The sequence below is a fragment of the Nelumbo lutea genome, chromosome 3 (genome assembly GCF_056320005.1).
Source record: "Nelumbo lutea isolate HS-2025 chromosome 3, American lotus-T2T, whole genome shotgun sequence".
Lineage (NCBI taxonomy): Eukaryota > Viridiplantae > Streptophyta > Magnoliopsida > Proteales > Nelumbonaceae > Nelumbo > Nelumbo lutea.
This window is the reverse complement of record NC_142686.1, coordinates 36,515,070-36,541,809: the sequence shown is the minus strand read 5'-3', so window position 1 is coordinate 36,541,809 and position 26,740 is coordinate 36,515,070. Positions and strand designations below refer to the sequence as shown.

The 26,740-nt window shown below is 38.2% G+C and overlaps 1 protein-coding gene and 1 long non-coding RNA gene across 3 annotated transcripts; one reads left to right on the top strand and one right to left on the bottom strand.

Annotated features, from left to right (window-relative positions):
• Window positions 1–2,788: 2,788 nt before the first annotated feature.
• Window positions 2,789–7,605, bottom strand: GTL1 (GT-2-like 1). Of its 2 annotated transcripts, none has more exons than XM_088979186.1 (3): window positions 6,399–7,605; window positions 3,871–5,491; window positions 2,789–3,735 (listed from the first exon to the last, which is right to left on the bottom strand). In XM_088979186.1, the coding sequence occupies exons 1-3, from the start codon at window positions 6,836–6,838 to the stop codon at window positions 3,478–3,480; spliced, it is 2,319 nt and encodes a 772-aa protein (XP_088835312.1). In that variant the 5' UTR covers window positions 6,839–7,605; the 3' UTR covers window positions 2,789–3,477. The 2 variants fall into 2 exon arrangements, with proteins under 2 accessions (XP_088835312.1, XP_088835314.1); XM_088979188.1 differs by having other exon boundaries at window positions 2,789–3,731; window positions 6,399–7,486.
• Window positions 5,420–6,961, top strand: LOC148864242 (uncharacterized). Its single transcript, XR_016110177.1, has 2 exons — window positions 5,420–5,559; window positions 5,832–6,961. It is a non-coding gene; the product is annotated as an uncharacterized LOC148864242 (long non-coding RNA).
• Window positions 7,606–26,740: the final 19,135 nt, after the last annotated feature.

Genomic DNA, 26,740 nt, shown 5'->3' with positions numbered 1-26,740 from the left:
TGAAAGGGAGACGCACAAATTGTAATTAAAGCTCTGTTGGAGGAAGACTTCAGTCCAACTTGGTAAATTCTTTCGGTCATTGCAGATACATTTTTAGTCATCTCCTTCACAGTTCGGTTAACTTTGTTCCCTGGCGCTACAACAAGGCTGCCCATGCCATTGAACTCAAATACAAGATCAGCCATTAAATTCTTTACCCTCCCTCTAAAATTGATGTCAAGGTATAAGCATCAGTTTGTCAACTAGAAACTAGAAAATTGTATCGAATCCATGTCATGGTTTTGGTGAAGATATGTATTGGCTGAAGCCCAAAAGCAACATAAGGAAGAGTGATGCGACTAGCAAAGAATTGTTCTCTAATGCATGAAATGATAATCCAACTCTCTATGTTTGATACACTCATGAAATACTGGATTCGAGGCAATTCTTGTTGTGTTCATGTTATCTACAGATAGAGGTATTGGGGAAGATATGTCATGTAAAAAGCATGAAACTATCGCTATAAATAGAAGACATAGCGCGATACTCTGCTTCCCTAGATGATTTGAACACAATCTGCCATTTTTTTCATTTTTAAGAAAAACGTAAACTGCTACGAAAAAACACATATACGCCATCTAACATTAAACTGTTTAGTATCCAAGCATCCTGTCCAATCAACATTAACATATGCTGAAAGATGAAACTGTGGGGGGCAGGTGATGGAGTAACCCAGGTGTACCTAATAATCTGGGTGCAATCAAGAAAATTTTGAACAATATAGAGAAACAAAATTGTGGGGTGTCTCTAAAGTCTGGCTATACTCACAGAAAGATATCTATATTATGTGAATGAAAGAATGACAAAGAACACTTATATCCCTCTCTTACAAAGACAAATAACGAGTTGTGCAAGTAATGATACATTAATGTATACAAAAGTATAATACAACAATACCCTTATCCCAAAAATAATGATAAATACATCTCAAACACAAGATCAGCCCCTACACTCTCAACAGTTGTCTCCTCTCATATTCACAAAACCTTCAGGGGAAGACAGGGTTTGCTAGATTTATGACAAATTAGGTTCTTTTACAGTAAAGTTAGTATACCATCTTGCCAAGACTACACTTGCTCAAAACTAGCCTTGTAATGGTGCATATATGGATAGTAGAGCAAATTCTGAAAAACTAACTCCCCGCAAAAGTTAGGCAGTTCCATTGGAGAGTTTGCCATAGAACTATTCCTATGCAGACAAGTTTAACAAAGAAGAACTGGCATTTTCATTTGCAAAATAGCTGATCGATTTCCTTCTCACTTTCTTTACCTGCACCCTACCTACAGTACACTGCAGTTGCACATCTCACAATACAAGATTGCAATGTGTAGTTGAAATTCAGGGCAGATAGAGTGTGGGCAGGACATCCGGTTTGGCTGATGAAATGGTTGAGCATACGCTCTTCTACCGTGACCATACTTGCCAAATCTGGCTCTCTTCTAATATTATTGATCTCAAATATGATAAAAGCAATTCAAGGGATTCAACTCACAGCCAGCTGAAATACATTCTATGGTTACCAAATTTATCTAAAAACGATTGTACATTTATTCATTTTCATTGTGCTCTTGTAATGTGGGGATGATTTGAAATAAACAGATGCGAACTCATGATCATTGAGTTGTGTCTTAAATTCTTGTAATGTGGGGACTCAATCCAACTTTTTTATGGAGAAAATTCTGACGGGAAATTTTCGTTAAGGCTTATAGAGTGCAAAATCTTGTATTTTGTATTATTTTTTATCTATTTGTATTTATACTCTTTCTAAATGCCTAAGGTTTATAGTGGATCCGGAGAATGACCCTTCACATTTCTTGGATACGGGTGAAATTCGAGTTGCCCGGAATTAACATTTTACATTGCTTCAGATTCGGACTTGGCCATTCAAATTTTGACAAAATCTCAACTTTAATCCACTCATATATATATATATATATAGAGGGAGAAAACATTAGGTGCGCCATGGCATTTAATTTATTACGCAACCTCCAAAAATAAAAATAAAAAAAAAAAAGAAAAGAAAAGAAATCCTATCTCTGCCCGAGCCACTCCTTTTAATGGCCGTTGTCCTAAAATTTAAAACATGGTTCTGAAATGCCATTATTCGCTGAAGCGGCATCTCTCGTGCATTTTTCTATAATCTTTTTTATTTATTTTTTTCTTTTTTTTTTATATAGATTAGTGTACTGATCCTAATGTCCTATTGCCCCCAATATATTATTCACCTTTGGTACAAGGAAATAAGATAAATAAGAAAGAAAATGCAGTGAACACTGAAGGTTTCAACCAATAAAATGCAGTTTTTTTATAAATAAAAATAATCAAAATGCAGTTAAGACTTAAGAACATGCAATAAATTGTTTGTTTTTACTTTTTTACGAATAAAAAAACATAAAAACTGTTTTTTTATGGATTATTTATTTATTACCTATTAAAACTCAACAAATATGTACATGCGTGTGTATATAGGAGAGAGAGAGAGAGAGAAGAACAAATATAAGAAAGATTCCCCAGCATGATGAGAGAGCAGGGTCCAGGGGAAAAGGAGAGTACAGTAAAGAGACAGAGAGACGTCACCAAACAAAATAAACCACAAGCATGAACCCGTCAAAAGCTTCAAAAAGGAAAAAAATGAAATTCTGCTCCACCCAGCAGCCCCCCCGTCCCCACTACCATTTCTTCTTTCTTTCCCTCTTCTCTTCTTTTTTTTTTTTCTTTCAACTGACACAAGTCTCAAGTCTAAGCCCAATTCACAGAAACAAGGTAAACGACCATGACAACATTTAACATGTCAACAATAATAACAAATAAGAGAAGTTACATGATGATAACAAAAGTAAACAAGGAAAAAAAAAGACTTTTGAACAAATGGTAAATAATAAATTTAAAGACCAACAATTAAAATTAAAAAATAAAAATAAAACTTCCTTCATCCAAACCAAGCAAAGATTCTGAAGAATTCTGCTGCTGCTGCTTCTTTTGCCTCCGATGTTCCAATCCTTTCCGCAGGTACCTTTCCCACAAGAAGAAAACTATCTATGCTTCTTTGTCTTCTTCCTCTTCTGCTGCTACTTCTCCTGCTGAGCAGGCTTATTTTCCTCTCTTCCTCTCATTCTTTCAATTGCGTCCCATTTTGAAGTGGACCCTTATTCACAACAAATCAATAAAAATGGCAAAAGGGATTGAAGCAATCAACTTCCAGGATTCTCCATCTTATCACGAGACTTACCTACCTAAGACCTCTATTCTAGAGAAAGTAGGGAAAAAAAATGAAGTGAAGACGAACTGAAGGCTATTGAGCTTGGGCGTCAATCAATATTGAGATTGGTACATATGGTACAAATGTCTGGACTGAAGATGATGATGATGAAGGACTGAATAAGGAGGTAAGCTAGGGCGAACGAAACCCATAACCGACAATACAGAAGGAAAGAGAAACTATTGAACCATGGCCATGAAGGTGCTTGCTGCATTCCCTCCATTCGCGGAGCCCCCGTTCTGGAACTGTATTTTGTAGGCCATCTTCCTCTCTTCTTCTGCTTCTTCATCTTCATCGTCGTCATCGTCGTCGTCGTCGTCGTCCTCTTGATCTAGATTATCGCTGTCTGGTTCCTCTAGTTTATCATAATCATCCATTACAGACTGTTCTTGTTGCTTCTGCTGCTGCTCCATCAGCTCCTTCACAAGGTCTTCTGGCTTCAATACAAAAGCAAGAATCAGTCCCATATCTGACCTTTAAATATAACTGATGAATCGAATAGTGAGGGACTAAAAAAGGGAATACTTGTTTTTAGTTTTTGATACAAAAGATGAGATGAGATCAATCATTACCTTCTTCATTGTGGTTCCCGGCGGCAGACCCCCATTACTTGTCTGCACCTCTGTAGTAGATCCACCATTATTATTATTGTTGTTGTTGTTCTTATTGTCTTCTGTTTCAGAGGTTTGGTTTGATGGTGGCAGTGACATGATCGTCAAGGCATTACCCCTTTCTGGCAAATTTGTGGTTGTTGGACTCGGGTCCATTGTCTCCAGCTGCTGTGGTTGTTCTTCTTGCCTGTTCTGGTTCCCAAAGCTGGTACTGCCACTACTGCTGCCAAGTATTTTCTTCCTGTAGAGGGCATCAAGCTGGTGGAAATAAGGGCAGGTCTTGGCATCTTCAGGGCGTTTCTTGTTGCTCTCCTTCACCTTCTTGAAGTACTTGTTGATATTCTCCCATTTCTCCTTGCATCTCTTGGCGCTTCTGTTGTAACCCATCCGCTGCATCCCTGCAGAGATCTCTTCCCACAATGGACCCTTTGGTCCAGCTTCTTGGTACCTCGATTCAAGCCCACTCCTCATCTTGATTAGTGCATGAACTTCAGCTTTCGGCCACCTAGAAGAGGTTGGATCGAAACTCCCGCTCCTACCACCGCTACTCATCTCCTGAGGCACTTGCTGCTCCGGGATAGCTATAATCACCTCCGATGAAGCCGGTTGATGGCGGACGATTTCGGCGCTTTGAGATTGGTGATGCTGATGGTGAGGTTGCGGTGGTTGTTGCTGTTGCTGAGGCTGAGGCTGTGGCTGCTGCTGCTGATGTTGATGTTGGGACGGCGGTGGATGTGTTATGATCGGCTGGGGTGGTGGGGCGGCAGGTATCGATATAGGCGGGGGAAATTGGATGGTTTGGCCAGTGATCTTCTGTAAGAAAGAGATGATGGCTGCATCCCTTGAGGAAGAGATGGCGCGTTCCTGAGCCATGATCTCGTGTTCCCGGGTCAGCCTCGCCATCTCCTGTCGCCTCCAAGCCTCTTCCCTTATTATCCTGTCTTGCTCCCTCTTCTCTATGGTCTCCAGGAACCTTTGCTGCATGGCCTCCTGTCTCTCCATCACCTGTTTCATCAGCCCCTCGAAGAAGGACATCATCCTACTGCTGCCACCCCTTGATCCCCGCTTCCTCTTTCGGCTATCCGTATTGGAGGGTCCTCCGGCCTCCAAATCATCCTCCGAGTCTGAAGAGGAAGACGATGTGTTAGAAGAGAAGCTGATCCCTGTTGTGGTAGCGGCAGCACTGGCCGTCGCAGCAGCACCCAAATCCGAAGGGCTTACTCGGGGCACTCCGATCTGAGTAGTGTCTGTGGCTGGGCTGGCTGAAAGCTGTGGTGCTTGAACTCTTCCAGTGGAGCCCACCATTGGATTGCTGCCTCCCATTGTGATTGGAGCAGGAGCCGCCGTTGAACTAGGATTGGTGGTCGCGGTGGTGGTGGCGGCAGGCATGACGGATGTGGCGATATTGTTGCTGCCGCTGCTGTTGGTATGAAGAGCCTCAAGCTGGCTGAAAAACCTATAGCTCTTGCCGTCTTGACGCCCAGCTCGCCCTTCCTTGGTTCGCTTGTAGTATTTGTGGACGTTTTCGAACTTCTCCTTGCATTTCTTGGCACTCCTCACATAACCCAGCTCAGCTAGCTTCCTGGACGACCAAATTAACTCAGAACAGAATATGAAAAACTAGAGCAAAAACAGTGGGAGGTGATGTGGGTGAGTCTGAAAATAAGTATCTTTTCGTGGAGGGTAGTAGTCCCAGCTCCCAGCCCACCACCCAATCTCAACATCCACCATCTATTCTAATGGCCAAAGTTTAGCTGTGATGATTACAGTTTTTTTTTTTTTTTTTTTTTAAGTTTTGATATGTGGTATAGGAACCCTAAAAAGGTTTTACATTCTTAAGTTTTTTTGTAAAGTAAATAAATTAATTAAATAATTAAACGCTTTCTCTCTAAGTAACTGCGGATTGGGCCGAATTGATGCAGTGGATCTGGCCCCGACTGTTTCGAGTTCAGAGAGAGAAAGATGCCGCACTCGTGAGTCGTGACAGAGAAAGAGAAGCCGAGAGATCTGAAAGGTAGAGAGGAAGAATACAGTGCACCCAAGCCACAACAACTGCTACAAATGAAAATCACTACTGGGTTTATATTAACTACAGGCTACAGCTGCTGCGGTGTCTGAAAAATATCCGTGGTACGAAGGGCAGAGATCGTTAAGGAAGGAGAGGTTATTTCTTTGTGTTTTTTAATGGTTTGGAGCTGAAACCCAAGATTCCGAACTTCGACGAATTCGGTTGTCTAGGATTCCGTTAAAGCTCTCACTGCCGTAAAGCACAAAGATCTCTGAATTTCGGGAACACCCGAAAAAGATAAAGAAAAAGAAAGCAGAAGAGTAGTGTGCTTGGTGGAATTAACTGCTTCCATCCATATTCCGCATTTGCAGAATACTGTGTGATGAGTCCAAAGCCAAGTAAACCCAAATGGCCATTTCAGTTAAACGCCATGACGGACATGGTTTTGATGCGGTTTTGGGGAATTTCGGAATTTGTTTACCTGGAGACGTCTTCCCAAAGAGGACCCTTGAGGGTGGCATCACGGAAGGCAGAATCCATCTCCGACCTAATCTTCAGTAATGCCAGAGTCTCTTGACGTGGCCACCTGTTCCCTCCGGCCACTCCCCTCTCCGCTTCCTCCCCAGCAAGTGCGTCGTCATCTGGGAATCCTCCGGAAACTGGAACCAATTCCTCGAAATTCCCTGATGGACGGGTAACTGAAGGTGGTCGACTACTGATCGGCGATGCTGCTTCAGCTACCACAATTGCTGCATCCCCAGATTTCTTCTGCTGCTGCAGTAGTTGTTGTTGTTGCTGCTGCTGCTGCTGTAAGTGATCTGAACCACTAGAAACTCCACCGACCATGTGGCTCCGAGTTCCAGTTCCAGTGAAAGCCGTCATCTCCGGTGACATCCCATATTGGGTCCCTCCTTGCTGCATACTTGTGCGTAACACCTCCTTCTATCTCTTTCAATTCCTCCTTTTTCTTTGTTACTACAAGTAGAAGTACTGGCACTATAGGACTATTCTCTCCAGGAAATTATAATACCCTTTCAGTTCCAATAATAATTATATCGTCGTTTCCTTCCTTCATCTCTCCCTTACCCTTTCAGAAAAAGGGCTAGAGAGGGAAAGAGGGAAGGGATGGTGGAGTTTCTGTGAGGGAGAGAGAGCGAGAAGAATCAAAAGAGAAGAAGAAGAAGAAGAAGAAGAAGAAGAAGAAGAAGACGGGGTGGGGGGGCGGATTATGTGGGTGGGGAATCTGAAAGGGAAATCAATACAAGATGGGGGTAAAAAAGAAGGACAACTGGAAAGACGAAGCAAGAAGGAAAGAGAAATTCTACGGGTTTGAGTGCTACTAGCTGAATAAATTTCCGATTTTTATTTTCGTTTCGTTAATTTAAAACCAACGAAGAAGAACAGTGAGAGGGAGAGAAAGAGATACGAATACAGATCGGAATAGCTGAAAATGAATTAAGTTGTGGTTGATGACGATGATGATGTTGTTGATGATGAGGAGGAGAGAGAGAGAAAGTTAAAAAAGAATGTGGAAATATGATAAAACAAAGGAGATGTTGCGTTGTCACCGGCTTACTTTGCAGCTAATAATAGTTAAAATGCAAGGAGGAGCGGCATACACATTACACAACTCTCTCTCTCCCTCCCCTCTCTCTCTCTCTCCACCCACTCACTATCAACTATCAAGCAAGACTCCTCGAATCAGAATATCTTCGATTTTAATCTTTAACCCTAGTTACCTTAACCCAACCACACTATTAATAATTAAATAAATAAAAGTACTAGTTCAAATTCCGAAATTACTTTTATACGTGAAAAGAGTATTTAAATGAGGCTAAATATTTATGATACAAACGGATGGTACCATGAGAGTGAAAAAACAAAAAAAAAAAGAAAAAAAAAAAAAAGAGGGTAGCACCGTAGCAGGAGAGAGGAGAGGAGTAAATTGAGGTTCCATTTATTGCCGGAAAATGAAAGCTAGTGAGAAAAGAGAAAATAATTGAAAAAAAAAAGGTCCCAGCAGACAAGAACACATTGTAACAGCTGTAGAGTGGGGCCCGCTTGTGAGAGGGGTGGAACGTGCTGGGCGATTATCGCGGATCCCACAAACCCCAACTGCCAGGCATCCACCCATGACGGGATCGCCGCAACGTGGCTCTCGATTCCATGTCTCTACTCATACTCTTCTCTCCCATTTACACCATCAACTCCCCGATTCCATGTCTCAAAGGATAAACATCCCGACCTCCTTTTCTTTTTCTTCATTTTCTTCACTTCTTTTTTTATTTTTCACTCCCCTGTAATTATATAATTTTGCAATATATCGGCCCGTATTCATTAATATGTATCATACCAATAGATCATCAATATATTAAATATGGGTTTTTGGGATTTTAACCCATTTTAAAGAATGTGATCGAAATACCTAATATACCCCCCATCTGATGTAACGGATGTATGGATGTTTTGAACCTTAGGCAACAGTACAACAACGTGTTTGTGAACATGATTAACATTTAGAATTGAATAAAAATATCCTCTCCTTGTCGCTGCAATTAGAATTAAAAAATAAAAAATAATAATATAATAGAAAATATGTATAGAAGCTTATAAATATAAATATAGGTGGGTGAGGTACGAAATAATATTAGAAAAATAAAGAGGGGGAGGGGCGTGTATATGGGTATGAGTGGTGGTATATGGTGTCCGTTTCGAACTGGTCGTAGCTTTCTTCCGACGGAAAACGGCAAAGGGGTTTAATGAGTTAATTAAGGTGGGCCCTGGTGTTCCTCAGTTGCGCCTGGTTTGGTCATGTAATAATAGAGGACCCGGCCCATCCCTGGTAACTTCCTTTTCGTCATTCATTATTTCATTTCTTGTTTATTTTATTTGGTTTTGTTTATTTTATTTCCCCAAACGGATCTGCACCACTGTTTACACTTCATTATTTATTTTGTTTTTATGGAGGCCCATCTGTTGGATGCCGAGCCATTTATGGCTCTAAATTAACTAACCCTGGCTCGGCTCGCATGTGCCTGTGCCACTGCTCACTGCTCATTGTCTGATGAGCCTCAATTTCAGCTCACTTAAATTAATAGTCCTTTTTAGTTTTTACGAAAGAGATTGATGGAGTTTAATTAATTGACAAAATTGCCCCTTTCTTCTTCGTTTCTTTTCTTGGGTTGATTGAAAAGAAAACAATTTCCATGTCTCTCTAATCTCAATGGGAGCTATGAAGATATCCTTGAGTTGGGATTTCTTGTTAACAAAACACCTTCCAACCCCTACCAATTTGATCTAGCATGGCACATCTCACCATGAAACTGGGACCCATCATGCATAAAATGTGTGGTGTTAAATCATGTTGATAGGTTGTTGGAATGTATATATTTGTTTGTAGGTGATCCAGACTTGAGATCTTTTTATTCAAGGTTTTTAAAACCGGACCGGATATAGAACTGTTTTGGTTATCGGTTATCAGTTCTCAGTCAAACAGTCTAATCATCTGGTTTGAACAAATTGCCCGTTCTGATTTTAAAAAATAATTAAATAAAAAAGGATCAAAACCATTGCATGGGTTGACGTCACTGATCAAATCAATGGTTTTTGGCCCAGGAGCGATTTTGATGAAATGAAACCAGTTGCATGACCAATTCCCGGTTCAATCAGTCCGACCATCTGGTCCAATCCGATTTTTAATACCATGCTTTTGGTGATTGGGGTCATGGATGATCTTTGCGACGAGTTCAGATATGCTACAAATTCACACCCTCAACATTGTCCCAACAATCCATTATATAGCCGCACGTCAATAGTATCTCCCCATAAATAATAAGGGAGATGCTCCCTATGTGCAGCAGCAATCCATTATATAGCCGCACGTCAATAGTATCTCCCCATAAATAATAAGGGAGATGCTCCCTATCTGCAGCAGCAGTGGCCTGTTGGGATAGTGTTGGGAACATTTTATTGATAATAGATCCCTACCCCTCCGTGACCACTCCCCTTCAGATACCCATTTGGCTCACCAAAGTCAAGGCTGGGAACCTTCTCTCTAAGGTCTAGGTTCGGATGAATTGGTTCATTGTTCTCTCTATAAGCAGTGTCAGGGTTAAAAGATGGAGGTTCTTCCACATTCTCTTTTAATTACAGAATATTCATAACCACAGAAGAGTCTTCGTTTGTGACCGCCAACTCGCCAAGAGTAGACGTGATGGTATTATTTCATTTTTATTAACTTTTTAAGATGTTGGTTAACTTGCAGATGGCCTTTGAATTTATATTCATGTGCATGATGAAGGAAGCTTGCTAATATTTTGTCGAAACAAGCTCTCTTCTAAAATATCATCGATACTCGCTGACGATGGTGAGCATAACCCGGAAATCTTTTGATAAGAAAAGAAGGACAATTTTGTCTAAAGATAAATTTTATATTCTAAATTCAGGAATTTCTAACATTTTTTCACAACATCACCAATTTTGTCAATAAATGAAATTTTATTAATTTATTTTATTTTAAAAATATGTTTAATTATTATAATTTGTTACTCTATCTTAGTTTAATATATGGTCATTTAATAGAATGCCACCTTAGTTTTATGGATTTACTTAAACCTAATCTTTAGTTTTACTAAAATACTTCTTATATATAGTTTTCAACCTATTTAAATTTTTCTTGGGAAACATTTGCCCATGTTCTTTTATTTCTCATGTAAATAAGGCAATGATCATTTTAGTCATAAAAATCCATTATTAAAAGGGGCATTTTTGTCTCATTCAAGTATTGGCAATTTTCCTCCTAAGTGGGAAATTATTTTACCCACCTAAGAGATGGATACCATTTACCCAAGAAAATAAACATTCTCTAGTCTTCACATAAATTTGAAAAAAGAACATGGGATTCTTTGTCAATGAGAACCAAAATCCCATTGATCAACTTTCCCCCCTTTCAAAATTTGAAAAAAGAACGCCCCATAAGAATTACTTGTTTTGCCATTTGAAATGCGCAAGGGCATGGGGTCATAATTGCATATCCCAAAAGTACCCCTGGTACATATTCATATAAAAAATAAAAGTGATCAAATAGAATCAAATAGAGCGATTGCTTATATTTTATTAGGGGCAAAAATGATATTTTTCATTTTTATTTTCTTTTAATTAAATTTATCAAATAAACACTAGGGTCAAAACTATCATTTACTATTATCATCTAATAGAATATGGATTAAATCAACTACAAATTATAAGAGGGTGTTTTAATAGAATGCAAGCTATAGGATAAATTTTAATCAATTCAAAAAACTATAATGGGTGTTTTAGGAAATGTGACCCATTAATATATTTACTTTGTAGGTCTTAAAATAGATGTCTAAACCCAGCCAGCTTGCTAAATGAGTCTGAGCTCAAGCATTAGCTAATGAGTTCAGCTCGGCTCGTTTTCACCTTTAATTAGGAGCCATATACGTAGCTGCTCACTGTTCGTAAAACTAATATCCTGCTGTGCCGAATCTGTGGTTTTGGAGCTTACCCCATCTACTTTACCCACTGTGAGCGTGAGGGCGACGTATGTAGATGATATATATCTCGCAAGGTATTCAATCATTTCCCGCTTGTCATAAATTCCATCTATTCTTACTTTTTTTTATCCTTTTTTTCTTCTAAGCATAAAGCATCCATTCTTACCTGTTAAATACATTAAAATACTGGAGAAATATAAAGTCACATCCATGGTTGATGATGGATGTGTCAAACTATAAATTTGACAATTTTGGAGCATGTAGGATTAGATGAGAATGCCATCTATCATACCCACAAAATTAATGTTAATTATATAGCATCTCCTATACAATGGAAATTTTTCATGACAATGATCAGTTGAAGAATATTAATTTACAAAAAATAATAAAAAAGAAAAAGAGTTTAATTTGACTCAATGACTCTTGGCCCTAATTTTATTAATTGGGAATGGTCCCTGAAAATGTCCCTGCCAATATTTCTTAATACATAGTATAGTGCCACCTTCCATGTAATTAATCAAAGCAAATTTCCGGACTTGGTTAGCGAATGACTCTATAATTGAGATGATCACTCCGCATCTCTTCACACATGAAGGCATAGGATCAAATCCGTGTAACTGTAGCCTTTTATGGTAATTCATAAGGTCAGTGGACCTCAGGTGCACCATGCTTTGTCTCCACCTCTTAATCCACCTATATAGCACTGTGAATATAAAGTGTAGTAGGAGTATTCACAGTTTAGTTAACCAAACAAACCATTGACCAATTTGATTTTTGGTTACAATTTCTTTTTTCTTTTGTATTTTTGGCTAGATTATTGGGGTTTTCATGAAAAACCAAAAAACTGAAAACCAAATCAAAACCAGTAATTGATTGGTTAGCAATTAATCTAATCTTCCAAGGAGGAAAGTAGCTGTTGGAAGGTGTTGAATTCTTACCGTGGCGGTTACGATGGGTACGGAATTTACCAATTACCGATGGATAGCAGGTCCCTCGCTCCCTCTTCCTTAATTTCAATTTGTTACACAGATGGGAGCATGAGACACATAGCTAAGCACCTAGCCAGATTTGGAAACCAAACAGTACTCATTTATTGGCCGATTATGCTACTTGTAGTTACTCTGCTTCCTCTTGGACCCAGCTTCTTTTGTTCCTCAATTTTTCAGTGTCACACAACCTTTAACTAATTACTATTCATCTTATTCAATGAAATGACCTACGGGCTTATATTATTATTATTATTATTATTATTATTATTATTATTATTATTATTAAAGAAAAGAAAGAAGGAGAGAAAAAAATACTCACCGAGGCACCGTTACGTTAGATGACCATGTTAATAAGTAGGTTAAATATTGTCAGCATCAAGAAAAAAACATCTATTTCAATAATTAATCGTATATCCTTGGTGTATTTCAATTGGACCGTCTTGTCACGGTTCGGCCCCTTATATTTTTCTTATAGTGTCAATTTGAATGAAATTAAATGAGTCCCATTATTCATTATTCACCAGTGAATGATCCCCGTGGGGCGAGTTTTCTGATTTATTTATTTATTTATTTTAATAAATTTTGTTTGACATTAAATTTTCATTGTAAATTTAAGTAATTATTTTATTTGATTTTTTATTTATAAAAATGTTATTTAATTTAAGTGATTAAATCAAATTTTATCTCTAAATAACAATCTTATGATGAATCTTATATCATTTGAAATGAGTTTTTATTTTATTTTTCCTTTTTCTTTTTACTGGAGGTAACTGCCATTTGTGTGGGTAGATACATGTTCGATGAAAGAAGATTTTGTTTTATTTGAGAGTGGGAATAACCATTTTTAAGATATTCTTCTTTGAGAAAATAAGATGCCTCTTGTATGAGGAAGAAGCTCTCTAGTCTGAGGGCTTTTCTTTAATTTAATCGAAATTTTATTTACACACTAAAATATTTAATTTCTTTATACTTCTTCATCATTTCTAATAAAATATTTAATTTATAAATATACTCAAGCAATCATATTTTTTCATAAGGCCGTGTTTGCTTACAGCAAGGTTTTTAAAACTGAACTGGACAGGGAACTGTTCCGGGGTCCGATTCCCGGATTGAATGGTCCAACTGCTCAAACCAAACAGATAGCCCGTTCTGATAAAAATAATAAAAAAAGTAAAAACGGCCAAAAACCATTGTCTGAATCGATAAATCGACGATTCGACCAACCGGATCAGCGATTCATTGATCAAATCAAAAGATTTTGGCCAAAAAAGAGTTCTTGGCTGAAACAGAACCAATCAAGCTACCAATTTCCGGTTTTTTAGTCCAACCATCCAGCCTGATCCAGTTTTACAAACATTGGCTTACGATATAAACACAGAACCAGGAAAATATGCACCCCAATTTGATTTTATAGTCATTTGTTAGATGAAAAAAAAACGCCTCCACTTTACAAAATGTAGATAAGATAACAAGTTGTTTACCCCCAAAATGAGTGCAAACTTTAGTAAAATAAAATCTAAGTAAACATTTGTTGATGTTTGCATTCTTTGGCCATCGATTGGCAAGCAAATTCCTGCACATATGAACCATTATTTGCAACTCTAGATCTTCGTCTTCTCTCTCTAGGACCTCTCTAGAATGTATCTTCTGATAGTTGAGATTCTATTTTCTTGCAGGTGTGTGCATTTGTTAGTTGGTTCTTGTCACTCAATCTCCAAATCACATTATCAGCGATATTAGTTCCTTTAGGGTCTGTTTGATTGCTGAGAAAATTGGACTGAGAAAGGATGGGATGAAAAATGTTGGGATGAGAAGAGGAAATTTTAATTTCTCAGTTAGTTATAATGTGTTTGTTTGCTGAGAAAAATTTTGTGAAAAAATCCACTTTCTAGGAGAAAATGGATGAGCTTCCAGCGGAGAGTGGGGGTTCAATGCGGAGGCGGGGGTGGAGCAACAACGCCCAACATTCTTTGCATCCTTAAACTAAGTAACAGCGTCGGACGAGGAACCGGACGGGTCAAATGAGAGAGGGAATGGAGAAGAAGCATTGGCGTATTCAGGAACAACGGAAACGTCCTCTTGTTTCTTGGGCACTTCATCTCTAAAAAGATTAGTATATCCTTCAATTGGTTCAGCCGTTTTAGGGATTTGTTTTCTCTTCTCAATCGACAGATATTCAAGTCTAGAGCTTAACTCGTTGAGTATGTCTCTAATCTCGTTTCCACCACTGGTAGCGTCATTGGCAACAGTTTTTCTGGGTGGAGAATCAAAACCCCTAAATTCGTAACCACAATTGGGGACACTCTCGGTGGCGTTCTTTGCAAGCGAGGAATCAAAATCCATGATTCCCGCAAAACTAGGTGCATCAAACACAGTTTCATGTCGTCATCTCTCGAAGTCAACGAGAGCTTGCGGAGTTGACGTCGACCTCTAGTTTGACCTTGCGAGGTTGCTTCGGGTCCTGGGAGGGTTTGGGTGGTTGGCGGTGGGAAGACAAGTCTTCGAGAAGGCAACTGTGGCGATCGTTGAGACTCAGGAGCTTCTTCTCTGCCATCGGAGCAAGAGTCTCCACTTCGCAACAGCGACAGAAAGAGATGAAAAGCATTGTCTGTGCGTCTGGTCTCTGGGACGCAGGCGTGGTGCGTTAGGGTCTTGGCGGAGGGCGTGGAGTGGGGGTTCAATACGGAGGCGGCGCTTCCGGCGGTGACGCTCAGCAGCAACCTCCTCCCCTAATGAGTAGGTGAATGAGTGAACAGAGAGGAGATTATGGTTGGAATGCTAGAGGAGGATGTGGTGATGATTGACAGCGGTGATGGAGGTGCTGATAACAGGAAGAAGATGGTTAGTGGTGGAGGTGTTGATAACAGGAAGAAGATGGTTAGTGGTAGAGAGAGAGAGGAGATGATCGACTTCTTGCTCTGACAAAGCCCGGGCAATTTTCTTAGTGTTTTCTTTTCTCACTAGGGTCGCACTGTTTTGGTGCGACCCCGCTCACTTAATTTTAGGATCCCGTGTCCCTCTTGTTTCTCATCCCAAAACACTGTTTACCAACAAACAAACACAAGAAATGAAGAATCATTCTGGAATATTCCCTTTTCTCATCCCTTTCTCAGTAAACAAACAAAGCTTTAGGCTCAGTTTGGAAGGAATAGATGTGTAATAAGGCCTGTGCAAAGTGCAGGCCATTTTGGGCCGTGTTGCCTTCCCCTAAGATAATTTGGGGGATCGGCCTGGCATGGCCCACGGCCCAAGCCCGTGCAAGTTCATTGGCCAAGCCTTGGGCCAGGTTAGGCTGTGGATGGGTCAAAGCTATTTATTTAAATATATATATATATATATATATATATATATATATATATATATATATATATAATTTTATATGAATTTTGATGTATACAATTGTTTACATATACAATAATTAAATAAATTAGTATAATAAAATTGAAAATAATTGTTTATTTTATTAATATATTATATATTATGTTATTATATAATTATAATTTATATAATATATTATATTATATGTATAAATAATAAATATATATATAAAGGTCGGGTCGGGTTGGGCCACGGGTGACACGACCCGCTTGATCCTACCGTATTGGCCCAGCCAATGGATCTAAAATCTCAGGTCCAGCACGGCCCACACAATCGTGTTGGGCTTGGCACGGCTAACATGCCGTTATGCCGGACTGGTCCAAGTCAGGTCAGGCCGTGCCAGGCCACGAACGGAACGGACCAATTTACACCGAGTACAAATATAAATATGTAGAGTGAAAAACCTTAACTCGGTCTAAACAGGGGAAATGTATTGTTTATCACTTTTCTTGCAATAGGAAACCGTATAGATTCTTCTAATCGGGAAAAAAAAAACTGAATAAAATATGAATTGAAAAAAAAAAAACTCTTAGATCTAAAAAAACATAAAAAAACAGACCTAATAAAAAAATTGTTGGATTGAGTCCAACCATATCATTGTTTCCTAGAATGACTAGTGACATATTCGGATCTGAAATTATAATGTGATTAGGTTGCGACAAACTTAATTTTGTCTGCAGAATTAAATAGCACCAAATTTAAGTCAGTTTCTTGGTATGAAATTAAGACTCAGTTTGGAAAGAGTAGTAGAGCCAAAATCTTACATTTTATATATATTTATACTGTATATATTTGTATTTATACTCCTTCCCAATTGTGCCTATAAATGAGCATGATAACTTAATATATATATACAAAATTTAGTACAGTTGCAAGAGAAATTCCCATAAACTATGTTGTTCCCAAACATAAATCTATACTCCAGTGTCCGAACAATCAAAGCTAATATGTTCAGTCTAATGTTTGAAAAACCGATCTAGAATTAGAATCGCTTTGGCCATCATTGTCTAGGTCAAACGGGTCAACAGTTCAACTGGCTGGGTTATCAGGTCATTGACCAAGTCAATAGTTTTTTAGTCAAGAAGCAGGTTAAGGGTGAAATAGAACCGATTGTCTAGACGATTCCTGGACCGAATAAACTAACCATCTACGTCAATGATGGTTCAAAAACAGTGGTTCATTCTTATCTGGTACTAGCATAAGATCATTTCAAAGATAATTCTTTATTCATGCTTATAACATGCTAATTCCTACCAAATGTTCACAAACAAGCACTTTTAGTTAGTAATTTTCAGAGCTAAATGAAATCCAAGGAAAATCCATGTAAGTCCGGTCCCAGTTTGTCTATTCCTAAACCATTTTGATTTGTATTCATACAGATCAAATTTGCATTTTTACTCTTATCAAAAACAGCAGACTTAGGGTCCATTTCGTTCACAGTCTGAATAAAAAATCCTTTTGAGAATTGGAATCACCATGAATTTTATTTCAATCCCAAGGGAGGGGCGGGGAATGGTCATTCCCTCAAATGGGGGAATGTCATTCTAATAGGAATGGGAATGGGATTCCAATTCCACTCAACCAAACAGTTGGAATCGGAGTAGTCCATTCCAATTCTGCTTGCAAACCCCTATTCCCACAAACCAAATAGGGTCTTAGTTTGAAAAGTATGCAAATACAAAAATGCACATCGAAAAACCTTATACATATATATATATATATATATATATATATATATATATATATATATATATGATATTTCTAAGCCTTGTATTTGCACTATACATATTTATATTGAGTTTAGAAAGAACGCAAATACAATACAAATATGTTCAATGTTGTTGTCGGTCAAAATGGGCTGAGGGCAATACTGTCAATTTGCTCCCAAGCTTAGGTGTGGCTGAGTAGTCCGAGGCCTAGGTGGTCGAGGGCTGGTAAGCCTATCTTGCGAAGAGTACAAAAGAGAGAGCATGAGAGGCCCTGGACTATTACGCGAGGCAAAGACTTCGATGGTCAAATTAGTATGAGTGGGGTGTGAGGTGGACGAGGCCTAAGAGGGAAACACTTAGACGAAGCCACAAAGGGAGTAGCAAGCTCTTAAGTCCAAGTTGTCGATTCTAAATGTTTACCTTGAGGGGGTTGCCCCTATTTATACTTGAGGCTGTATTGAGGTAAGTGAGCTCGGATGGTTGGTATGCAGTTCGGACAAAGGGAGCGTAGGGATCTGGGGCCACCAAGTGCATCCGCGCTATTGGTTCCGGGTTGCATGCCAAGCTCTATTCCGCGCACATCCTAATTGGGTCCGCTCTGAACGCCACCTCCAAACACACGCTAGCATCTTATTGGTCCGGGACAAATACTCCGACATCCAAGGTTCAAAGTACTGATACGCCCAATACGCCGATAGGGGCGTATTAGGCAAATCACAATCAATACTGCATTTTTATACTTTTTTTTCACAACAGGTTCAAGGGAGCCGGTTTAGGTCTCCTCCACCCCCTAACCCGGTCAAACCCCTGATACGCGTGTTGGGTGAATCACAATCAATATTGCATTTTTATATTTTTTTTCGCAACCGGTTCAAGGGGGCCGATTTAGGTCTCCTCCACCCCCTGACCCAGTCAAACCCCCGATACACCCACTGTAGGGGCATATCGAAGGGGTCCCGGAATGATACGTATCAGCCGATATGTGTTGATACTTTGAACATTGCCTACATCAAATGTAAAACCTTGTATATATACAGTATTTCTAAACCTTATAACTATACATATTTGTAATTTTACTCTTAAAAGGAGTTGCATATGTACCCCTAACATGTACATTATGTAAGAGAATACAATGCATTAATCGATTCTGATTTATCATTTGCCTCTCTTTTTTTTTTTCCTATTATGTTCTTTTGTTTGTACTACAAATTCAGATCAAATCATATATGAAAAATTGCAAGTAATTTCGATTTGAATGCATTTATCTGTTATTGTAATTTGTACCCCACCTGATACTTAATTTATATTTTTCTTATTTCATTTGCACCTGTTGATAGTGTAAATTTTACAACTCAAAAATTGATGCTGTAAAATTTGCAACACCTTCATTTTCTCATATATTAAAATGAGGATCGCATCATTTTTCCCTCCATTTTATTATTTATCGAAAAAAAAATCTTCCTTTAAGTTACATTTTCCTCTCATATACAAAATAGAAACCAGATCATTTTGTTTAATTCCAAATTTGCGCCTAAACAAATAAAACGAATTTGAACTTGAGATAGAAATAATCTAGAGTTCTCATTCAGCGCATTTGTACTCCTGTAATTTGTACCAGTGGAAATTTAATATGCATGGCAAACAATCAAAGTCTTACAGGTAAACACCCATATTTGGAAGAATTGGACAAAATCATATTAACCAAACCTAATCGTACCAATCAGATCAGGCCAGCCTAGTTGTAGCAACTCACAAAGCAGATCTCCACTATTAATCTTTCCATAGAATCATGAACTAGTAGTACTAGTAGGGATGGGAACAAGGCGAGTTTGGGGAGGGTTTTATAAATTCTAGACCCTATCCTCCTCTCTAAACCTCCCAACTTGTACCTGCTCCAAAACCCTAAGGGGTTAGATTTTGAGAATCTAAGCCCTCCCCAGTCTTGCATTCAAGAGTAGGGGCAGATTGGGTTTAGAACCCACTTCTAACTATTATTTCTTGTTATATACAAATAATAAATAAGTAAAATAACACAAACAACAAAATTTCTAATTATTTGATTAAGACATATAAAAAATTTATAAACTATCAATTATACTTTATATAAAATTCAAAATATTATTAAATATCTAATACATAAAGTTTATATGCTTTCTAACAATATGCGGGAAGGCTAAGTTTAGTCTAATACTGTACCCTACCCATACCCTTCTGGTTGTAGAATCCCAAAACCTGTCACCACCCCAAAACCCATCTTTCAAGCAAAAAATCTGCCCCACCTAAGCGGATAGGGGTGGGACCCACCGGCTATAGTAGAAATTACCATCCCTAACTGATAGTAGGAATGGCAACAGGGTGGGGGTGAGGGCTGAGTTTTGCATGCCCCATTCCCAACATTGAACGCAAATACCTCATCTCTAACCCCCATCAGGGCTAAAAATCCCAACCCCATCTCCATGAGGAACGGAAATCCCCAAATTTGCCCCGCCCTCCCTGACCATTCCTACTTGCAATTCTTTTTATTTTTTATTTTTAAACCTACACAGATCTCTGATCTTATATCTTTAATATTTTTTTCGTAAAAAATTATGATCCTAATCTAATGGTTAGACACAATTTCAAAAGTATCATGGGTTTGAGCCATTCAACACAAATGGTTGAACCACTGAACAACAATCAAGAGGGAGCACTTCACCCTGTGGTTTGGTTTTTGAAAACATAGATGTAACAAATATTTACATGTTAAGCCTCGTACACAGACATCACCACACTTACCAGCAACCAAACTGTGTACAATTCCATGAGCAGTCCAAATGATTGGATAAGAGAGAAAGTAGCTAAATGAAATTCTGTACATTTTTTTATTAAAAAAGTCTGAAATTGTCATAACACCAATTAATAAACATATTTTACTATACTTGACAGATTTAGGTTTGAACTAGAATTTTTTGGCCTACGAGTGATTGATGAAATGGTTCAACCATTAAGTCAATAAAAGATTGAAAACAATGAAGAATAAGTCGTTGTTTGATAACAGCTGAAGGGTAAAGGGTCAATGATAGCAACCAAAGTGGTTGACTTGCGCTAAATTGAATGGAGCTGGCAACCAGCTTGTTGGTGGTGGAGTATTCTATTAGTGTTGTACTTAAAACCTGGGATCCTCCTTTCATCGATCCGGGTCTTTTTAAAGGGGTATGGGCCTCACGGCCACAAAAGAAGAAGGTTTTTACTGTTCAGTCTTATCGTAGGTATGCAGTTTAATTCAGAATTCTGAAGTGCAATTTATTTATCCTAAAGAAAAAAAAAAAAGTGCCTTAATTATTGATTTGACTATGATGTCAGAAGTACATGATAGCAGAAAAACTTATAACCAATCACGGGCATCATTATAGTGGTAACTAATCAGGTAGGTTTTCATCAAAAGTCATCGAGATGGGAGAGGAGGCATTCATTGGTCAAATCCTTTCTGTGCAATGCTCTTTCAGCATCATAGATTTTTCCTTTTCTTTTTTGTTGAAAAGCTAAAGCTGAAGTTGGATTGATTGTTATACCCTTGAATATTCTAGTATCTAATTATTTTATCCAACAAAAGAAAAAACAATAAGTCATTCAGATCAGCCACTTCATCCATTATACCCTAATTCAGATAAGCCACTTCTCTCACTCTCCCCACTCTCTTTCCAATTTCTCTTTGATAACTTTCAAAACAGCATTCCACATCGCACTTGATGGGATCTAAGATTAGAAAGCTTTCCATGTCATAGTTCTATTAGTTCAACCATTGTGATTTAGGGTGTGCTAGACAATGTGAATGGTATTGTTTTCTAAAACAATAATGCATTTTTTTTAAATAAAACCATTCATTGTCAAACACCCCCTCGCCAAAATTCATTAGTTCTAGTTGGGAGTCGAGAACTCTTGCCCATAAGAACTCTGCCCACAACTACCCACATAACATTGCAGCTCCACATGGGGAACATCTCATCCTCTTACATATTATTATGTACGGGGAGATGTTCCAAATGCACAGAGGTAGTGTATTGTGGGTAGGCGTGGACAAAGTTATTGTGGGCAGGAGATCCGGAGTCATTAGTTGGACCATCCATCAAATTGGAATCTAAGGTATCCATTTTGAGTGAGCCCAGTTGGATGTGCACAAATCAGAGAATCTCTTTGTTTTTTCCCTTCTAGATTAATACAACTTTCTAAATAAATGGTGTATAATGCAACTGTAAGTGGTATAAAAAAATCCTTTGGCATATAATTTTATGCTACCGATTAATATTAATAATAATTTTTTTTGCTATAAGACTAGAAAATATGACAACCAATAAAAAAATATATAAGAAAAATATTCTGCAGCCAACAGTACTGCTATAAGAGTTCGGATCTACTCCTCATAATACGCGCCTTACACCAATTTCACAGCATGTCCTGGCCACACATCGAGAACATCTCCTGTACTTGTATTTATTATTCATGGGGAGATGTTCCTAATTCAGGGTGGAATGTGGCTGTGAGGCACACTCTGTGAAAGCAGATCCCAATTCCTGCTATAACCGTGCCATACCTAGTTTATGTCAGAGAATTGGTTGAAAATCTTTTCAAACTAAGATCCAAATACATTGTAGATCTAAAGAGATCAATTAGATTTTAAGGGAAAATCTATGGTGCCAGAAAGATATGATGCCGGATGTCTTTCTACTATCATGGTCGAACCCTAGAATTAATAAAAGTTTGTGAATTCAATGGTCGTTTGATTCGTAGTTGGAATCTAAGTCCCTCATAATAATTGGAATCAGAATGATCTATTCCCATGATCTGTTGGGTTTGGACACAAATTGAAATAAACTGAAATAGAATTCTTCCGGAAAGGAGGGATCAACATTCCCTTAAATGGGAGAATGGCATTCCACCAAAAATGAGAATGAATCGATTATACTCAACCAAACAGTTGGAATGGAATGATTCATTCCGATTCTAATTTCAAACCCTATTCCCCTGAGCCAAACGGTCCCTAAACACCAGACCACATTGATAATAAGCTTACGCTCCCTGTGGCTGCCTACGTCTGCACCACTGCAAGGCCAAAAGCCCAGTTTCCAATACTCCATGCATCCACTCCGAGAGAGGACAAAACAAGAATGGAACTTCTTTGGAAATTATGGATTTAAGGAAGCGGCTTCATTTTGTCCTTTTGCGATTTAATGGCTGCATAGCCGTGACAAGAGGGATAAGATAACTACTGCTTTTTACCTGTTTGATAAAATTTCCCTTTAGCCAACTGATTTGTCCTGGATCGTTTTGGACTCTCAGAAGTCAGAACAATAGTTCTCAATTTAGTTATGGAGCAGAACCGCTTGTCAAGTCATCGGATGAAGTATAAACATTGCATTTAATGCTGCAATTTTATTTCGTCATCTCAATCGAAGAACACTTGAGGTTGAAATGTCACTGAAAAACCTGGACTGAAATTACTTCTACGAAATACTGCATTGGTTTTTTGCTTCTCCCACAATATGATCCAGGTTTCATTTATCAAGGATTGCCGTGTACCAATCGTCATCCTCGTCATCACATCAAATTTTCAAACACACGTACAGTAAGTTGTGGGCTGTTGATTAACATCTATCATTCCACATTCCAAACTGGTTCCGGTTTGAGAGTATTGATTCTTTGAAGGGAGAGTTATCCATAATGGATTTCTCTGTTTCTTTGGGATCCTCTGTTTTTCTGTCTTGTTCGGGTTGGTGTTTGTTCTCTCCCAAGTCCCTACAAGGAAACACCATCTATGTCAAAACGCGAGACGCGAGGCATCCATCTCTGCATGTAATTATCAAGTGGCTTAGTAGTAGGTTATTCGTTGCCACCAGGGTTGGGGGTTGAGGGGAGGTTTTGGGGTTTAAGGGAGGGGAGGGGATATCCCCCCTAACCCCACCAAAAAAAAGTGAGAATGACCCATAAACCCAGGGTCAGAATTTGTAGATTTAAAGTATATTTGGGGTAGTTGCCAGCTCAGAATTGATACTAATTTATGGGCGGGTATGGATGAATAGAGTGTGATTTTTTAACTTTTGAATGTTTATAACTTTGCAGTGAGAATTAGAAATCTGCATTAGGCTTATCCGTACTTTCTGAAGAAAAAAAAGAAAAAAAAAAAACCATCAAATATCATGACACAGAGGCTTTAAGTCCTAAGAGGAGCGGGGTTGTCATTTAAATGGGCTTGAATCTGCTACCCACAAATTGTTCCCACAGCCCTTTCCATGGTACATTACAGTTGTACATTGAAAATCCCTTTCCATTTATAATGAGATGTTCCTAAACATGATGGTAATGTTTCGTGGTAAAAATGTGGGAACATTTTGTGGATAGAAGATCCAGAATGCTTCAAATGCCAACCGCCTACACTCAGAAAAGAGAATTAAATAAAATTTAATTCAAAAATATAAAGTAGCATAGTCCCACTCAAATTTCAAAATCATGTCCCCTTCCTAATTGACAAATCAAATCTAATTTGATTTTCTAACTAAAATAAATAAAAGAAGAATCAAGAACAAGGGCAAAGTGAGAACTGAGAACTGCGAAGAATGTTTCAATACAAATAAAACCTAATTTAGGAGCCGTTTCGTAACAGTTGAAATGACTTGAACTAACTGAAATACAAATAAACCCACTTAGTGCCCCTTTGAAATAGGTGGGTCGCACACAGAAAGCTTAGAAGCCATGTTTGGTTAAAAACCCAAAAAGCCTCAATATGCGCTTTTGTTCGGTAATCTACTGTCCGTTGAAATTACTGTTAGTAGCTTCTTCAAGCTGGTTCAATGAAAGCAGTTCAATGAAAACCGAAGCCCTCCCAAACAGGTTTTTATTAATTTAATGCTTTGTATTCTAGTGAACAAGTTATCAAGGAGGTTGTATTTTGTGCCTTCACAATGAGAGGCACAAGAGAGACTTTGACCATGTCTCTCGGTTCTGCGGATTTGATCCTGTGCCTTTCATTTAAATGAATGCCAAGTGATAGGCCGTGTTGTGCTGGCCTGCGGGTTGACCTGTTCATGGCCGGGCCGGGCCGGGCTCAGGTCGGGCTTTCACTTGTCATTAATAAAAATATACTAGGCCCGAGCCCGAGTTCGGCCCGACTAATGGGCCTATAACTTGGGCCCAAGCCCGGCCCTGATAAAAAGCCCAAAACCTGAGCCCGAGCCCAAAGCCTGACCTAATTGAAAAAAAAAAGAACAATTTTCCCTATTCAAATTAGAATTAAAAATTTAGATAGTATTTTTTTTCTATTTAAATGAACAATGGGCCTACAAGATGGTATTTCTCCCTTTCTTTTATATTTTAAAACAATTTACATTCTTAAATCAAAAAATTTATTCAAATGGACATAATTACATAACTAATTTTAAGTTTAATATTAGGTCGGGTTGGGCCAGGCTTGGGCTGGGCTATTTTGACAAAACCCGAGCCTGGCTCGAATTTATTGCGGGCTGGGATTTTTTGCCCGAATTTAAGCCCGTGGGCCTATAAGCATGTTCAAGCCCGTCTGGGGGGCGGGTCGAGCTAGGCCGGCCCATGAACAGGTCTACCTATGGGCTATTACGGGTTGTTCCATCCTTTCCGGTGAGAATTTTGGGGTTCGGTCAAGTACGGCCCACGGCCCATGCCCATGTCGTGCCACGGGCCAGATTGGTCCGTAGGCCGAGCCTTGGGCCAGGTCGGGCCGTGTATTGGGCCAAAGCTATTTATTTAAAAAAATTGAAAAAAAAACTTAAAATTTTAATTTTATATGAATTTTGTGTATAAATTTGCTTATATATACAATAATTATATAAATTAATATAATAAAATGAAAAAAAATATTTATTTTATTAATATATTATATACTATATATTATTATATAATTATAATTTATACAATATTATATAAATATATATATAATATAATATATGTAAAATATACATAAATATATATAATTAACATATATGGGTCGTGCTAGGTCAAGCTATGGACTGAGTTGTACTGATCCGCAGGCCACGGGCAGCACGACCCGCTCAATTGTACTATGTCATGCCGACCCATAGACCTAAAACCCTAAGTCCAACATGACCTACATGATCATGTCAGGCCAGACACGGCCCACAGACCATTAGGCCGCGGACGACACCACCCAATTTACAACTCTAATTAGTAGAACCAAAATACAAAACAAAATGTTGGCTTAGGTGTAACTTAATGGCTTAAGCTCTAATTGAGCAGATTATTTTATACTCCAATATTTTATTATGTAATTAAGGTTCAGTTTGGAAGAAGTATAAATACGAATACATAGAGTGCAAAGTTTTGTATTTTATAAGTATTTGCACCATATGTATTTATATTTATAATTCTTTCCAAATTGAGCTTAAAATTTTTTTTAAAAAAAGTGCAGATATAAATATGTTCAATATAAATATAAACATATCCTATGTATATCAACTATGCATGTATATCTATATATTTACGGTTAACGTATTTGTATTTACACTCTTTCCACCCCAATTAGTTTATCGGTGGAAAGGGAAAACAAAGGTCATTCAGTTCAATCACTTCAATCTTATCAAAGTACCTATACTCTCCTCTATCAAATAAAAAACAAATATAGGGTTTACCTTATGATACAGGATTTTAACTCCCCAGGCTTACCTTATGATAATACCCCTTTGTGTCCTTGAGAAGTATTACATTTGATTTCAAAATTTATAAAACAAAGTTAACAAAAAAGTATCTTCATTTATAAACATCAACTACAAGTTTATTATCTCAATTTTTTGTTTTTTTTTTATCTTTCATAACCATTTTTCAACCTTTTGAAAAGTTGATCGTTTTATAAATGGGAGTATTTTTTGTCCAATGTTAATATAATAAGTAATAAGGTGCAAAAGGGTAAAATGGACATTTCAAAAGTTTTAAAAACCCGTAAACCCAGGTAAAGGCGAGACTCGATCTCAAGGCATCTGCTACATGCCCAGATCTAGTGACAACAAAACATTGTATACACACATCCACAAACGGATATATCTTGTACTATTTATCATCATTCGCTAGAAAATGTTCCCAATGTGCATCAATGGTATTACTAACATACAGACGTGTGCCAAGAGGTGTAAAATGGGCTGTGTCGGGCCAGCACGGCACCGTGGGTGGCCCCACGCAAAGTGTGGGCCATGCCATGTTGGCCCATGGGCT